At 33.8% G+C, this 18,683-nt stretch overlaps 1 protein-coding gene across 13 annotated transcripts in view; it reads right to left on the reverse strand.

The window, feature by feature from the left end:
- PRKACB (protein kinase cAMP-activated catalytic subunit beta) overlaps nucleotides 1–18,683 on the reverse strand; it is a 164,835-nt gene that overhangs the window by 20,157 nt on the left and 125,995 nt on the right. For all 13 annotated transcript variants that reach the window (XM_058303266.1, XM_058303262.2, XM_058303260.2 and 10 more), the window contains 5 exons: nucleotides 16,842–16,940; nucleotides 15,766–15,848; nucleotides 5,653–5,779; nucleotides 4,571–4,666; nucleotides 1,348–1,470 (listed from right to left, as the gene is read on the reverse strand). In XM_058303266.1, coding sequence (XP_058159249.1) covers nucleotides 1,348–1,470; nucleotides 4,571–4,666; nucleotides 5,653–5,779; nucleotides 15,766–15,848; nucleotides 16,842–16,940 — 528 coding nt within the window. The remainder of the gene's footprint in view (nucleotides 1–1,347; nucleotides 1,471–4,570; nucleotides 4,667–5,652; nucleotides 5,780–15,765; nucleotides 15,849–16,841; nucleotides 16,941–18,683) is intronic.

Here is an 18,683-nt window from a genome sequence, read left to right on the forward strand (position 1 = left end):
GAATGAAATTTGTGTTTTGGCAAAAAGGATAAATTACTATATTATGGCTCTTCAGGGTACCTTGTGAGTAGCTAGCATTGTAAATTTTAAGTTCATGAATACTGAGCATCAGTTTTTACCCTAAATGTAGAGCTTGAATCTGACTGAGATACAAAGAAAGAGACACTTTCTCTCCATATCATGCCAGAGTTTTTAAGTAGATTAGTCTTATCTCTGCCCAAGAAAGCCACAGAATATGAAGAAGTCAACAATACCACATTTCAGGGTAATGTGATATCAGGATTGATGCTCTATTTCCTGGTTAAACTCTAAAGGGGGCTATGTAGTCTAGGAAAAAAAAGGACAAAATAATAGAGCTTCCACATTTAGGAAGAACGTAAAATATGGAAAACATCATTTCCTGCATACTACAGTCTAAATATATAGAAAGTTTCCATTTGGGAGTATTTAAAAGTTTACTCTTTCTTTGCTACATGCTAGGAAGAATCAGGCTAAGTTCTATTGAAAATGGTAGTGTTTTTAAAAAAGATCTTCTGAGGTATGAGTTAGAGAAAGAGCAAATGATAAATCCTAAACAAAATACTTCTGAAAACAAAAGTAGAGATCATAAATGCAAAAAATTTATGGAGTATTACAAAATGTAGAGTATTTATACATATGCTTTGATTTGTAATGAATATACTCATGTTAAAGAAAAAACGTTAGTTCCATATTTGCTAAAAATATATGGCACTTATAATCACAAACAGCTTGAACGATTCTGTTAAAATCACACCTATGAATTTCCATCTTATTTTTTTTTTCTTTTTTTTTTATTTATTTTTTTAAAATATTTATTTATTATTATTATTTTTAATTACATTAAAAAAAATATATGAGGTCCCATGAATTTCCATCTTAAAAAGACTTGTCTATTTGAGATTTACTCCCAATTTTGTGGTGTTTGATATAATTCAAACACAAAAGTCTCTCTTGGAAAAGCAAAGGCATATTAAAACAGTCCCTAAAACTACACTCCAAGGTGATATCCACATGAAATAAAAAATAATTTTTATTTGAAGAAATTAGAGTTATGATCCTCTGTGCTATAAGTGATAAAACTATTAATAACAGAAATTACTCTGTGATTTGGCTAATTTGTTTATAAAATTACCTTTTTTAAAGAAACTTCAATAGTTTAATATATATCCTGTTACATGTATGTTAAAAGGAGAGGAGCAAGTATGGTTATTCTGTATTTTTCCCAATTCGGGATATTTGTTGACATCATATAGTTTCACCTATGATGCTTAAAATTCATGTGTAGAAATAATGAATAATAGAAGAATTATGAAACACATTACTTACCTTTCCAGAAACAATCTTTTCATAAATCTGTATTGGTTGGTCTGCAAAGAATGGAGGGTAGCCAGCTGCCATTTCATAGATTAACACTCCTAAAGCCCACCAATCCACTGCCTTATTGTAGCCCTGAAAATAACCAACAACAAATTTTAGTTATTACTTAATTTGCTAGAAGAAAATGAAGTCACAGATTTCAAAATTATCTTCAAGCATTTGAAAAAATTTTAAAGCAGTTGCTGAGCAGCTATTTGGGTAGAATAAAAAATGCACAAACTGTATCAGGTCAAACTTAAATTAAAGAAAAGGAAGAATTTCCAGATATTGAATTGCATAATAGGGAAATTAAGTCATCTTCATATAATCAATAAAAATATTACAGACAGCTGTTTCTTTGGGATAATTTAGTTGATATATAATAGCAGGAAGAGAGCTGGACCATATTACCTCTTAAGGTCTGTTCTAGGTCCATAATCTTATGAATCAGGTTTTCTACAGTACACCTAGGAAGACCAAAAGTTTTCAACAAAATGGCAGCTGGTGGGACTTCACAGTAAGTTAGTGGAGCCGATTTCAAAATACTTTATATTGTTGAAGTTAGGAGGGTAAATTGTACTACAAATAGATAATCCTGTGTTATCCACAGGGTCTTGGGAAAAGTTAAAGTTTAATGTGAAACCCAATTAGTATAGATATTTACTTATACTTTACTTTAGCTATCTACTGTTTTGTTTCTCATTGCTAAAAGGTACAAAGGAAAAACAACAAATTCACAGGGTTTTCTAAGGATATTCAAAGGAAAGGAAATAAGGAGTATAAAAAGTGCTTTGCAAATCAAATATATAATCCAAAGGTTATTTTTAATTGGGTTTGTTTTTTCATATTAGCTTACTAACATTAACACCTTGACGTATTTATACGGAGTTCTTCCAGATCTTTCGCTTCATTCTCAAATGTATCCTCTAATTACCATCACCACTCCCTACCTTCCAACATCTTGTTAAAATGTTAAATTTTAGCATTACAAACTATTTTGTTTTCATACAACTAGTTCTAGTATAATACTATAAGACAGAGGTTTTCTCTTTTCCTTTTTTTTAATATCACCCCACCACCACTTTGTGGCTTTTTGTGTGTGTGCTGTCTGCTCTCTTTGTCCATTCACTGTGCGTTCTTCTGTGTCTGTATTTGTTTATCTATTTATTTAATTTCTCCTCCCCCCTTGCGCCTTGCTTGCTGTCTGCTCTCTGTGTACATTTGCTGCGCACTCTTCTGTATTTTTGCTTGTCTCCCTTTTTTGTTGTGCCACCTTGCTGAGTTGGCTCTCCGCGGCGCTTGTGGGCTGGGCAGTACTCCACGGCATCCGTGGGCCGGGCAGCACTCTGCAGCTGGCAGGCGAGCCTGCCTTCATACCGAGGCCCTGGGATGAAAACCCAGAGCCTCCCACATGGTAGACGGGAGCCCAACTCATTGAGCCTCAGCCGCTTCCCTCTTTTCCTTTTTTTTTTCTTTCCTGTTTCTGTATGGTTTTTTAAAGGGAGGGTTTGGCTTAATTCTAGGAAGAGTACTTTGGTTTGCTAATAGAATGGGCATAAGATTTGCTCTATCTCTTTTAATTCAACCCATTGGTAATGCCATTTATTATAGTATTTTTACTCTAATGGAAACATGTAATGCTGAACCAGACCCTTGAAACTAAACTTCAATGTCTATATTTTAGATTGTGTTCTAATTTTTAAAATAAATATGCCAGCTACAAGTTAATACCCTAAGTATATAGAATTAAAAGAAATCAATAAGAAAAACACTAGGTTACAATAGATAATAACTAACAATTCAAAAATATACACATACACACAGGACAAATGGTTATTAAGCATTAAAAATTGTTCTAATAGTAAGAGAAATGAGAACTAAAACAATGAGACATAGTTTTCTGCCTATTAAATTAGTAAAGATTTTAAAATGAGAATACCCAATGTTGAAGAAGCTGAAGTAAAATAGGCTCTCTAATATACTACTAGTAGGAGTGTAAAATGGTACAATCTTTTTGGAAAGTAATTTGACAATATGTATTAAGGGCTTTAAAAATGTTCATACCCTTTGACCCAGTAATTCCACTTCTGGGAATCTACCCTAAGGAAATAATTTGAAATACAGAAGAAGCTTTATGCAGAAAGATGTTTATCACAGTTATTTAAAATAGAATAAAAGGGCAAAAACCTGAATATCAAAAATAGAAGAAAAATGGCTAAACACTTTAAGGTACATTTGCACAAGCCATTATTAGAAGGATGTTTGCATGTTTGTTATCATTCAAGTGAAAAAAGCAGGACACAAAGTATACATTCACTATGATAGCCTGAATAAAAATATTGCAAACAAAATATAATAAAATGATTTTTAAAAGGTTGCCTATGGGTACCTCTGGATTACAGGTTTTTAGATATTTATTTTGTCTGTATTTTCCAAATTCGGTACAGTGAACATCTATTACATTTACAGAATAAATAATTTTAATAGTAGCTTTTGGTGCTTATTCTGTGACCACATTAATTTTAACTGTATTAAAGAAGAAAAGTGCATTACCTACAATGATATTTAGATTACAAAAGACTTTAGCATCTCCTTTTGAGCTTTCATCATCAAAGGACAGCAGAGGAAAGGAAAATGGACACAAATAGAACCCATCCTTTCAGATATGATGATAGTTTCTCTCACCACATTCCACTGTTTGTAAAAGTAAATTGCTTTCAATATGACTACCTATTCAATGGCTGTAATATTCTTATTGCACAAATTGGAAAAAATTTCACAGGCATTACTTTCATTCAAGAGGTAAATGTGAAACAAAGGAAGAGGTGACAATTAGTATTATCTCTATATTTGCTTCTCTGAGGAACCCATAATAAGGTTTCCCCACCTTTTCCATTATTATTGGGAATAATTATGAAAAGGTTAGGCTTTTGGATTAAATTTAGAGATCAGATTTATTCACACACTCTCTCTAAGATCTAGAGTTACAACTGATGGACGTTATGGGGTTAGAAGTGGACTCTATGTAATCATTCTTCAGTAATGCACAAATAGATATGAATTCATAACTTAGATAAATATAAAATTATAAAACTAGATAAAAAAATAAAATCAGATAAACTGTTTCTACAAAAGTCTGCAGTGATGCATGCCTTATATTTTTATTTCTTACATAACACCAATAGAAATATACCTTGCTCAAGATTATTTCTGGAGCCAAATATTCTGGAGTTCCACATAATGTCCAAGTTCTGCCTTTAACTCTTTTGGCAAACCCAAAGTCTGTGACCTAAAAACAAAAACAAAAACAAAAAACCCCGTGAACATTAATTATTTTAGTTATGGTACTTAAATTGAAAGTTAAATTTTAGAATTAAAATGAAAACCATGAAAAGAGGGGAAAAAATTAAGCCCACGTAACTGAGACTAATTCATGAAAGCCACTTTAGTGAATGATGGTTAAAACAACCCAAGCTGGAAAACTTTCCTCCATCCAAAACAAAAAAAAAAAGGAAAATTAAAATCTATTTTCAGTCATTATTATAAGATCCCAGACCCGAGGAATAAAAAAAATGAAAATAAAAGGTAAAAATAAGTAATTTTAATACAAATGAGATAATTGATCACCGTGTAAAAGTGTTCCTTAAATACAGTGTATTCTCTCCCATTATCTGTACCATTAGAAGTGCAAAAGAAGAAATGGGGGAATCTTTTGATAACTATATAAAAAGGAATCTACCACTCTATAATAGTAAAAATGAAAAGAAAATAGTGCCACCAGTCCAGTATTAGGCAGCTAAACTGTAGTGGTAAAAAGCATGGACTCTGAGGATAGAAGGTCTGAGTTCAAATCTTGACCCCTTATACTGACTGTGACCTTTGGTACCTCACTTCCTTAGTCTTAAAACAAGGATAACAACTGTCTACACCTTATTGAGTTATCAGTATTAAAGGAGTTAACACATAAAAAACATTTGGAATAATGCCTAGTAGGAATGAGTGCTCACAAATTTAGCTATTATTATTTCTTTTAACAGAAGCCTGTGCTCAGTGCACAACTACAGATTACAGGAGATTATAAAGAGATTCTATCCTTGAAGGGATTCTTGGTTCTCATAATATTAATAATGGAATTATGAGCTCAATTTAAGCCATTAGGAAGAAGTAATAGTCTTAAGGAAAAAAGAATCTGATACTGGTAGTTGGAGTTAAATACATACAACTTCTTGCTTAGCATTTTTCCAAATATATTACATATAATGTGTTAAGTCATACCTGGATATAACCTTGATGGTCAATTAAGAGATTTTCAGGTTTTAGATCTCTGTAGATGAGGTCTAGTGAATGGAGGTACTCAAATGTTAGAACTATCTGAGCTGCATAGAACCGTGCATGGGGCTCACTGCAAAGAAGCAAAACATAGACTTTCTGTAAAATGGGTTAACATATAGTAATCAGTAGATTATACTATAAAAAGTAACATAAGATAGAGGTATTTGGGGAACAAAAAATATATTTTCTTTTAAACATATGCAGAAAATCTTGTTAGTTTCCAAACATTTAATAAATATTTAAATCATCTTCAAACCATGTTTTGATAGATTTAGGGGGTAACATATGTTGGGAAAATATAACTAAAATAGTCATCTTACTGTAAATTATAATTATTCTGCATACTAGAAAATATTGATGTCTTTATAACTATGTCTGACCTTGAGAAAGACTGAAAAGGAAATGTTCCAATTGGACTGCCTATCAGGGCAATTGCTACTGTTAATAGACTTCATCTACCTTTCTCACACATTTTAAGTGCTTAAAAATTTTTACTACATAGAAACTCTTTAACTTGGTCTACAAATTAATGCCATTAAAAAATCAAACTGTCCCTATTACAAAAATAATGTATGCTCATTATAGAGAAAAATCATAAAATACTGATGAAAAATAAAGAGCATTTATAATCCCACTCAGAAACCACACATGTAGGTATGTGATTTTCCAGATCTACTGTGCATGTTTACACACACATGTAGGCATAGGTATAAATTGTATGTTTGCGTAAACATGCAGTTATTGCATGAGTAGATAGATCAACTGAAATATTAGTGTAATTTTGATGCTACATTCTAGGTAATACTTCAAAAGGATGAACTGATTTTCCAATCTTAGTTTCTATTTTATCTTCTAGTGATTCACAAAAGTCTACTAATCTGCCTGATAAGTGCATGACTTTCAGATTTCTGTCACCTTAACTATGAATGGGATTTCCCTCAACATGGTTGACATGAGTCTGATCTGGTAGCACCAAAAATAGAAATTTCAGAAGATTACACATGCTGCTCCTTTCCCAGGTCCTAGCCCTGTAAATATTTATTGAATTAATGAATATATAAAGAAAAATACTTCTTTGGGGGCAATATTTTATAAAACTCTTTCAGTATTGGTCCTATCCCACCCTGTAACTATCCACGTGGTATGATAAGGGATGAAAGGAACATTTTATAGAGACTGGAAGAATCACCCATTTCAAATAAGTACTCAGTATCTTATATTTATTTCCACTCATTTGTGTTTGCTTGGTGGAATGTAGATATTACATAGATCTATATATCAAATTGTTAAAAGGCGAAGGCAAAATATTCTAAATGAAATTTATCATTAAGCATTTCTACTTAATAATTAAGGGAATGCAGTAAGAAAGCAGGAAGGTTAAATATTATAGCAGCTTTAAGTCCAGACATCTGCTATTTAAGTAGAGAACCAGAAGGCACTGATTCTGATTAAAGTCATGCCAAATGATATCTCACTATTCTTGTTGCTTCAGTTTCTAAGATAGGAGCTGGCAACTTTTCAAGCATATATGCAGGATGTGTAAAAGGTTAGACTAGGCAGTCTCTCACTGTGAATTATTTTAATTAACTTGTTTCCTTCTAGTACCAAGTCAAGTATTGAAGAAATGAGAGTATGGGGAATTGCAAAGGAAAGAAGTTGGTAATTATTCAAAATGGACAAATTATTATGGGGACAGGTGAAAGCATGGTGCTTCTGTGTAAAACTGTGAATAATCATAGGCAATATGGAAAACTAGGCCTATATGGGGAAGGGGTGGCAAGAGGGAAAGATGACAGTAGGACGTGCATTAATTAACACAGTGACTGACATATATTGGGTACTGTTGTGTTTAATTGTGACCCCCAAAAGGATATGTTGAAGTCTAATCCCCTGTACTTCACAAAGGGACCTTATTTGGAAAGATGGTCTTTGCTGATGGAATTATGCACATTAAAATGATAAGGCCATATGCTTGCACAGACTGATTTGTTGAGTGCCTGGGGCTCCACCCCCCACCCACCAACCAAAGGATAAGAGGGGACTGGTGTTTCCCCAGCTTTCTGGGCAACTGTAACTGCATTCCGTCCACACAGACTAGTTTGTTGAGTGCCTTGGATTCCATCCCCATACAACCCATAGGATGGGGGAGGGGCTGGTGTTTCCCCAGCTTCTCTGGGCAACTACAGGCACTTTTGGTCCATATGGACTAGTTTGTTGGGTGCCAGTGGTTCCATCCTTACCCCTTAAAGGGAAAAATGGACAGTATTTGCTCAGCTTCTGAGGGCAACTGAAGGCACATTTGGCCCACATGGAGTAATTGTGGCCAGTCAAAGATACAAAATAAGCCTCCAGATGACATAAAGGAGTTGAGACAACTAATCATAGATGTTCAAACAAATCTTAATAAATTCAATGAGATGGCTAAAGAGATTATGGATATTAAGACGACACTGGTGACCATAAAGAAGTATTTGAAAGCATACATAGAAAAATAGCATATCTTATGGGAATGTAAGGCATAATAAATGAAAAAACAAAACAAAACATGGAAGGCATATAACTGCAGACTTAAGGAGGCAGAAGAAATGACCAATGAGTTCAAAGACATGGACTCTGAAAGGGAACATAGAAAAGAACAGATAAAGAAAAGAATGGAAAAAATTGAACAGGGTCTCAGGAAACTACATGATAGCAAGAGATGTACAAACATACATGTCATGGTGTCCCAGAAGGAGAAGAGAAGGAAAAGGGGCAGAAGGAATATTTAAGAAATAATGATGGGAGCAGACATGGCTCAAGCAGTTGAGTGCCTGCTTTCCACAGGGGAGTTCCTGCATTCAGTCCCTGGGCCCTCCTAAAAAAAAAAACACAAACAACAAGGAGATGGGCATGGAGGGGTGGGGAGTGGGTTATATGGGAACCTCTTATGTTTTTTAATGAAACATTCTTTGTGATCTATTAACTTTAGAAAATAATAAAAAATAAAAAACAACAAGTAAACAAAGTAAAAAACCAACTCAAGGGAGCTGATGTGGTTCAATGGTTAAGTACCAGCTTCTCACAAACAAGGTCCCAGGTTCAATCCCCAGCCCCAGTACCTCAAAAAAAAACAAGAAAAGGTAGAAAATTTCCCAAGCTATTGAAGGACATAGATATCTGTGACCAAGAAGCACAATGTACTCCATCAAAATAAATCCAAATAGACCAACTCTGAGACACATACTATCAGAATATCAAATGCCAAAGTCAAAGAGAGAATTCTGAGAGCAGCAAGAGAAAAGCAATGCATCATATACAAAGGACACTCAATAAGAGTAAGTGCTGATTTCTCATCAGAAATCATGGAAGCAAGACAGTCATATAATATATTAAAGATTCTGCAAGAGAAAAATTGCCAGCCAAGAATCTCATATCCAGCAAGACTGTCTTTCAAAATGAGGGCAAGTTTAGAATATTAACAGATAAACAGAAACTGAGAGGGTTTGTAACCAAGAGACTGGCTTTGCAGTAAATACTAAAGGGAACAGGAAAGTGGATTTGGCTCAGTGGATAGAGCGTCCACCTACCAAATGGGAGGTCCAGAGTTCAAACCCAGGGCCTCCTGACCCATGTGGAGCTGGCCCATGAGCAGTGCTGATGCACGCAAGGAGTGCTCTGCCATGCAGGGGTGTCCCCCGCTTAGGGGAGCCCCACACGCAAGGAGTGTACCCCATAAGGAGAGCAGCCCAGCGCGAAAGCAAGTGCAGTGTGCCCAAGAATGGCACCGCATACACGGAGACCTGACCCAGCAAGATGATGCAACAAAAAGAAACACAGATTCCCAGTGCCGCTGACAAGGATAGAAGCGGTCACAGAAGAACAAAATGTGAATGGACACAGAGAGCAGACAACTGGGGGGGGAGGAGAAAAATAAATAAATTTAAATATACTAAAGGGAGTGCTATAGCCTGATAAGACAGGAAAGAGGGCCTTGTAAGAGAGTCTAGAAATGAAGATTATATCAGTAAAAGTAACTGAAAGTATAAAAAAGTGGTGAAAATAAAATATGACAGATAAAAACCAAAGGTCAAAATGGGTGAAGTTTATAGTAATAAAATGGATGTTAATGGATTAAACTCCCCAATCCAAAGACACAGATTGGCAGAATGGGTAAGAAAATATGAGCCATCTATATGCTGTTTACAAGAGACTCACCTTGGACCCAAGGGTACCAACAGATTGAAAGTGCAAGGCTAGAAAGATATAAACCACACATGCAGTAATTAAAAAAAAAAACAAAAAAGCTGGCATGGCTATACTTATATCAGATGAAATAAACTTTAAAAGCAAAACTGTTAGTAGAGACAAGAAAGGACATTATATATTAATAAAAGGAATAATTCATCAGGAAGAAATAACAATCATAAATGTATATGCACCTAACTAGGATGCCCCAAATTACATGAGGCAAACAATGGCAAAACTGATCAGAGAAACAGATGTCTCTATAATAAAGTTGGAGCCTTCAATATACCACTGTCAGCACTGGATAGAACATTTGGTCAGAGGACAATAAAGAAACAGAAAGCTAGAATAATAAGATAAATGGACTAAACCTAATAGACATATGGAGAACACTGCACCCCAAAACAGCAGGATATACATTCTTCTCAAGTGCTCATGGATCTTTCTCCTGGATAAACCATATGTTGGGTCACAAAGCAATAAATTAATCAAGCTTTGATCAATAAATTTAATCAAGATCAAAATTATACAAAGCACTTTCTCTGATCATAATGGAATAAAGCTAGAAATCAACAACAGGCAGAAAAAGGGAAAATTCATAAATGTACGGATACTAAACAACCAGTGGGTCAAAGAATATAATCAGTGGGTCAAAGAAGAAATTGTGAGAGAAATCAATAAATATCTTGAGATAAATGAAAATGAGAACCCAACATATCAGAACCAATGGGATGCAGAGAAGGCAGTGCTCAAAGGGAAATTGATAGCCCTCAATGCTTACATTAAAAAAGAAGAAAGAGCTAAAATTAATGACCTAACTACACAGCTGAAGGAACTAGAAAAAGAACAGCAAACTATTTCCAAAATAAGCAGAAGGAATGAAATAACAAAGATCAGAGCAGAAATTGAGAACAGAAACATCAGGAGAAAGAATTAACAAAACCAAATGTTGGTTCTTTGAGAAGATTAACAAAATCACAAACACTTAGCGACTGACAAAGAAAAAAAAAAGAGAAGATACAAATAAATGAAATAAAAAATGAAAATGGGAACATTACTACTGACCCCACAGAAATAGTAGAGATCTTAAGATACCATGAACCACTGTACGCCAACAAACTAGACAATGTAGATGAAATGGAAAAATTCCCAGGAAAATACAAACAAACTATACAGGCCCTAGAAGAAATAGAAGACCTCAACAAACCAATCACAAGTAAAGATACTCAAATAGTCATCAACAACTCCCCAAAATGAAAAGCCCAGAACCAGATAGTTTCACAGGTGAGTTCTACTAAGCATTTAAAGAAGATTTAATACCAGTCTTACTCAAACACTTCCCAAAAACTGAACAAAAAGGAATGTTACCAAACTCATTTCTGAAGCCAATACCATCTTAATACCAAAACCAGATAAAGATATTAGGAAAAAAGGAAATTACAGACCCATTTCCCTAATGAAGGTGGATGCAGAAATCCCCCCAAAAATACGTGCTAATTGAATCCAACAACACATTAAAATAATTATTCATCATGATCAAATGGGTTTTTTTTTTTAAAGATTTATTTTATTTATTTCTCTCCCCTTCCCCCCTGTTGTCTGCTCTTTGTGTTCATTCTCTATGTGTTCTTCTGTGTCTGTTTGCATTATCTGGCAGCATTGGGAAACTGCATCTCTTTTTTGTTGCATCATCTTGCTGCATCAGCTCTCTGTGTGTGCTGTGCTACTCCTCGGCAGGCTGTGCTTTTCTCATGCAGAGCAGCTCTCCTTGCAGGACGCATTCCTTGTGTGTGGCAGCACTGTGCATGGGCCAGCTTACCATACGGGTCAGGAAGCTGGGAATTGAACCCTGGACCCTCCATATGGTAGACGGTTGCTCTATCAGTTGAGGTACATCTGCTTCCCTCAAATGGGTTTTATACCAGGCATGCAAGAGTGGTTCAACAAAAGAAAATGAGTCAGCATAATTCTTCATTGATAATCATAGAAGAAAAATCATGATTCTATTGATTGACACAGAAAAGGCATTTGACAAAATGCAGCATCATTTCTTGATAAAAATACTACAAAAAATAGGAATTGAAGGTAACTTTTTCAACATGATAAAGGCCATATATGAAAAACCTACAGTTAACACTGTATTCAATGGTAAAAGACTGAAAGCTTTCCTGTTGAGACTGGGAACAAGACAAGGGTGCCCACTGTCACCACTGTTGTTCATTATAGTGCTAGAGGTTCTAGCGAAAGTAATCAGGCAAGAAAAAGAAATAAGGCATCCAAATTTGGAAAGGAAGAAGTAAATCTTTCATGATTCACAGATGATATGATCCTATATCTAGAAAGTCCCAAAAAATCTACAACAAAATTGCTAGTGCTTATAAATGACTTCAGCAGAGTGGCAGGCTACAAGATTAATAATGCAAAAATCAGTAGTGTTTCTAGACACTAGTAATGTACAATCTGAGGAGTAAGTGAAGGAAAAATTTTCATTTAAAATATCCACTAAGATAATTAAATATTTAGGAATAAACTAAATAAGCATGTAAAGAACTTGTATTCAGAGAACTACAATGCTTTTTTAAAAGAAATTTTAAAAAGGACCTAAATAAATGGAAGAACATTCTGGGCTCATGGATAGGAAGACTAAATATTGTTAAGATGTCAATTTTACCCAAATTGATATACAGATTCAATGCAATCCTGATAAAATTTGACCAGCATTTTTTAAAGAAATGGAAAACACAACTATCAAATTTATTTGGAAGGGTAAGAGGCCCCAAAAGCCAGAAACATCTTAAAAAGGAAGCGCAAAGTTGGAGGACTCTCACTTCTGCACTTTTGCATGGTACTAGTATAAAGATAGACACATAGACCAATGGAACCAAATTAATGGTTTAAAAACAGACCCTCGCATCTCCAGTCAAGCAATTTTTGACAAGGCTGTCAAACCCATCCACCTCAGGCAGAACAGTCTATTCAACAAATAGTGCTGGGAGAAATGGATATCCATATCCAAAAGAAGAGAAAAAGGAACCCTATCTCTCACCTTACACAAAAATTATCTCAAAATGGATCAAAGACCTAAATATAAAAGCTCGAACTATAATGCTCCTAAAAAAAATGTAGGGAAACATCTTCAAGACCTAGTGGAAGGAGGTGGATTCTTAAGCCTTACTCCAAAAGCATGAGCAACGAAAGAAAATATGTATGAGACCTCCTCAAACTTAAACACTTTTAAGATTCAAAGGACTTCATCAAGAAGGTGAGAAGGCTACCCACTCAATGGGAGAAATTATTTGGAAATCACGTATCTGATAAGGGTTTGATTTCCATTCTATACAGAGATCATAAAACTCAACACTGAAAGAGCAAGCAAAACAATTTAAAAATGGGCAAAAGACTTAAAGAGACATTTCTCCAAAGAGGAAATACAAATGGCAAAAAGCCCATGAAAAAATGTTCACTATCTAGCTATTAGGGAAATGCAAATCTCAATGACAGTGAGATGTCATCTCATACCACAGAGAATGGCCATTATTTAAAAAACAAAAAAACATAAAGTGCTGTGGTAGATGTGGGATAGATTCTTACTGTTGGAGGGAATTAAAATGGTGCAGCCTCTGTGGAAGACAGTTTGGTGGTTCCTCAGGAAGCTAAATATAAACAATGTTGCCATGTGATACAGCAATTTCTTTACTAGGAATATATCCAGAAGAACTGAAAACTGTTACACGAACAGATGTGTGCACACCGATATTCACAAAGGCATTATTCACAATTGCTAAAAGATGGATACAACCTAAGTGTCCATAAACTGATGGATGGATAAACAAAATGTGGTATATACAAACAATGGAATACCATGCTGCTGTAAGAAGAAATGAAATTGGGACACACATGATAACATGAATAACATTATGCTAAGTGATATAAGCTAGACACAAGAGGACAAATATTGCATGGTCTCACTAATACGAACTAAACATGAAGAATAAATGTATGAAATTAAAACCTAAGGTATAGGTTATTAGGACATAAGAGGAAGACTGAGAAGGGGTACTGATGCTTAATGTATGTAGAAGTTTTAACTAACTTGACTGTGGAAGTGTGGAAATGGATAGAGTTGATGGTAACACGTTAGAGTGAGTAGAACTAACACAGCTGGTTCATAAATGGGATTGTGGCTGAAAAGGGTAGTCTAGGGATGTAAATGTCAATTGAAAGAAAGCTAGAGAATAATCTAGGGACTGAATAACATAGTGAACCCGGAGGTGGTTGAGGATTGTGGTTAATTGTACAAATACAAGAAAGTTCTTCTATGAACTAGAACAAATGTACATCAGTATTGCAGGTGGTAAGAATGTGGGGAATCATGGGAAAAATACAATTAATGTACCCTATGGACTACAGTTAACAGAAATACTCATGCGTCAATGCCAAAGATGTACTGTGTTAATAATAGGGGGGTATGGAAAAAATATGCCAAATGTATGCTATGGACCATAATTAGTGGTAATAAAAATTTGTAAAAAACATTCCACAACAATGTGGTGCGTTGGTGGAGGTGTATTCTATGGGAATTCCACAAATGTGCATGATTGTTTTATAAGTTCACAACTTCTCTAATAAAAATACATTTTTTAAAAAATGAGGCCATACTGGATTACAGTGGGCTCATAATCCAAAATGACTGGTGTCCTTACAAGAAGAGGAAATTTGAACATAGATCTAGAGACAGACACAGAGACGAGAATGTCTTATGAACATGGAGACACAGGGAGAATGCCATATGATGACTGAAGCAGGGACTGAAGTCCAAGGATTGCTGGCAAACCACCAGAAGTTAGGAAGAAACAAGGAAGGATTCTTCTTTACAGATTATGAACTTCTAGACTCCTGACAGTGAGATGACACAGAAGTTGTTCTGAGCCACTAGTGTATGGTATTTTGTTATGGCAGCCCTAGGAATCTAACCTAGTCACCCTATACATATCAGGTCAATAAATGAATTTGTCTTAGATTCCAGGTAACTAAAATAACTCTATTTATCCATCATTGAATATCATCTTGTGATAATCTGAGTCTACTGTCCTATTTTTAAGAAGCGAATTACCATCATCAGTTGTAGTATTATCAAAAGAACAGTCTGTTTGAGTTCTTTTTATGTTCTATCAATGCCAAATAAAATGTACTGAAAGAAGATGGGCCTGATCTTGGATTTAGCATCATTCTACTAATGATTATTAATCAACAGTAGTAATTTGTGGACTACTGTAAACAAGGAAAGCATCAGAATCTATAACAAATTTTAATGACTGAGACCTTATTAATAATAATAAATAATGATAAGGTACAAACTTCTTTTATATTATGTATATAATTTTAAAAATCGACATAGCAACAACTTTGAGGAGAATTAAATACGAAGGAAATAAACTTTTATAATCTCATCACCATGATACCACTATTATCATTTCTATGTATTCCTTTCTTCTTTACACAAACCTCTTCCTCAGCGTTTCATTAATATATGACCAATAAATATTGGTATCATAAAAAATTCAATGAATTTTACATTTTCTCAAAACTCTTCAAATAATGGTTTCACATTATCTGCTAACAGCAGAATATCTAAATTGATTTCACAATGCTCTATTTGAATTTTAAAACTCACGAATGATGGCCTACTACTAATTTTTCCACGGAGTACCTCATATAACTAAAATATCACTGACTTCAATGAAATGAATTTCTGGAGTTTCTAATAACTTAAAATTCTGATTTAAAACAAACTCACAATAGATAAACATTTGAAGGGAAAAGTACAGTTACCTGAACCTTCCAATTCTTCTTAGGTGTGAAAACATTTCACCCCCAGGGACATATTCCATTACCATGTATAAATTAGAATTATCCTAAGAACAAATAAAAAGGATAAGTAAATCAAAATTGTGAAACTTAGGTTATTTCTTGAAAAAATATTTTAAGATTACATCATGTCCAATTAGAAAAAGACAAATTTAAAATCCATTTGACAGATTAATAACATTGAGAAACAGAAAGTAAATGGAAAACACTCTAACTTTTCTATACTGGGACATGTCTTTTTTCATTTATTTATTTTTGTTCTTGTCACAAATTAGCCTGGGATTTCAGATCTTACAGGGAACACTTAACTTGAGCAATTAAATAATAAAGCAATGATATAATGTCATAGAGTGAGCAAAGGAATAAAAAAAGGCACAAAACAATTGGAAAAAGCTAATAAGAATATTTACGTTTTATATACTATATCAGCTCACAAAGATGAATGGCTTTAATAGCTTAAATACACAGATCTTCATCTGACTCAATGAACATAAGGAAAAAAGAAAAATGGTTAAAATATTTCATATGAATCAATATTGAGAGAGATGCCAAGTGTCATTCCACAGAGCTGAAAGTTGTCAATTTAAAAAAATAAATCTCTGTGCAACTTTATGAGACACTCGAACAGTTGACCAAAAATTGTTCTGCCTTGTATAAATAAAAAGACTAGAACTCAAATACTAAGTAAAAGAAGGTAAGATAAGTAGCAGAAAGGGCTTAAGGGAAGCAGAAGTAGAGCTGTGGGTGTACACATTTGTATGGGTGTAAGAATCACTTAATATAACCATTGTTTTTGTTAAACTGAAATATCAGATTTTGTAATACCATTTCATGAAAAATTACATGTTCACTATGAACAGAGTGAACCAGAGCCTTCTTTTCAAAGGCTGCCTAAGTTTATAAGTATAGTAAGATTTAATTACATAAAATCTAAAGATATTCTTTTTTTGTTTACCCATATTCTCCATGTTTATTATAGCATCATATTTTTAAAAATATATCAGGCTGAAAACACTTTACTTGTGTATTATTAAATTTACCTTAAAAGAATACTCCAGTCGAACAAGAAAAGGAAAATTCACTGCCTGTAATATTCTTTTCTCATTCAAAGTATGCTCTATTTGCTTCAGTTTAACAACCTATAATTGAGAAAGAAATATATTTAATTGTATTTTTAAAAAGTAACAGTTACTATCATTTTGAAAGAAACAATAAAATAGTGAAATTGGATTAGCAAAATCAGTAGAACTGGATAAGGATGAAAATAATTACCAATCAGGCTTATCTGATGCAAATGCAAAAGTTAATAGAGGATTTAAAACTTGGTTTTAAAAATAACTATAATTTCAGTTAAGACACTGTTAAAGAAGAAAAAGCCAAGTAGGAACTGGAAATAGATGGACAATAAATTACTTAAAAATTAATATGTGAAAATACTTAGCTTCCAATTACTTACAGACCACTAAAGGAGCTGGTCCAAATTACTGCACTAAGAAAATACTAATTTAAAACAAATCAGTCAGGAAAACAAGGGCTGAGCAAAAGCCAAACATTGGAAAACTGTAAGTAAAAATGAATAACCTGTTCATTTCACAATACCCGAATAGACACTGGAAGAAATTAAAAACATTCAATGTGCAGAGTCACAGACAAGGACATACATGGTATTGGCAATACACTATTACGTTTTTATAATAGATATGTCATTTACAATTAATCAGGGTTCCTTTGGATTGTCTACTATCAGGTATATAGAAGGGAAAGCAATTTATCTTGATTTCATGAAGACTATGATTCTATCCCACATGTGATTCTATTTTAACTTTGAGAAAAGCTGACCTCAGGGAGACATAAATAATTCTCATATATGTGTAAATCATTAGAAGATATCATTTATTCTTGCTAGAGGCTTACTGTCAATAAGGGGTAGTTATAGTATTCAAAAAGTTGAACATGAATGAGACAGTTAATTAAAGGTACCAGACAGTTATTGGTATATAACATTAGGAGTATAAAAATAATACTGAGTAAAGAATAATTGACTAGGAGTCAGAAGACCTGGGTTCTAGTCTGGCCTTCTATTCAACTAGCTTTGTGATTTTGGAAAGGAGATTTCAACTCTCTGTGCTTCAATTTTGTGAACTGTAACATGAAGTGGTTGGATCACTCCACATCCACATTCTAACTATTACAGAACCAGTTTATCCACTTATCAATATTGGCTGGAGAGTTACTATTTCTTTGTGTTTATATTTATATATTATGATATAGCAGGTTTTTACTTAGGCATAAAAAAGGTATTAGCTTATGAAATAAGTAAGGAAAATGACAACAAAGAGGCTTTCTGCATTGCAGTACTAAGCCAACTTATGTTCAAGGGGCATTATATGATTAAAAATATAAAGGAATCCAAAATACATAAGCTGGCAAAACAAATGGTTTAGTTAAGTATATCAAATTTAATTTTAAATATGAATATTTATTATATTTAAAACAAAATAATAGGTGTTATAGAGATAAGGACAAGAAAGTGTCTGCCTTCATATTGCATAAACTATATTTGGAAGTACAATATACGAATATATGAATAGCAATCTATGAATAACTAACAAATAACTGCTATGATTATCATGGGTATTGAGAGGAGAAAAAGTTTACTTTAGGTCTGGTACATAGTCTTTCTGAATCCCAGATTCTTCATTTATAAACATGCTGATAATAATAACACCTACTTTTAAGAGGTTGTGTGACATTACGCATGCCCTGTGATTAATATAGTTACTGCCTGGCACATGGTCAAAGCTCAAAAAATTTTGTTATTATATTCAATTAAAAGAGGAGAGAGTTAAGTTGAGTCTTAAAGGATGGATAGACAGCAAAGG

Source organism: Dasypus novemcinctus, chromosome 9 (assembly GCF_030445035.2).
Source record: "Dasypus novemcinctus isolate mDasNov1 chromosome 9, mDasNov1.1.hap2, whole genome shotgun sequence".
Taxonomy (NCBI): domain Eukaryota; kingdom Metazoa; phylum Chordata; class Mammalia; order Cingulata; family Dasypodidae; genus Dasypus; species Dasypus novemcinctus.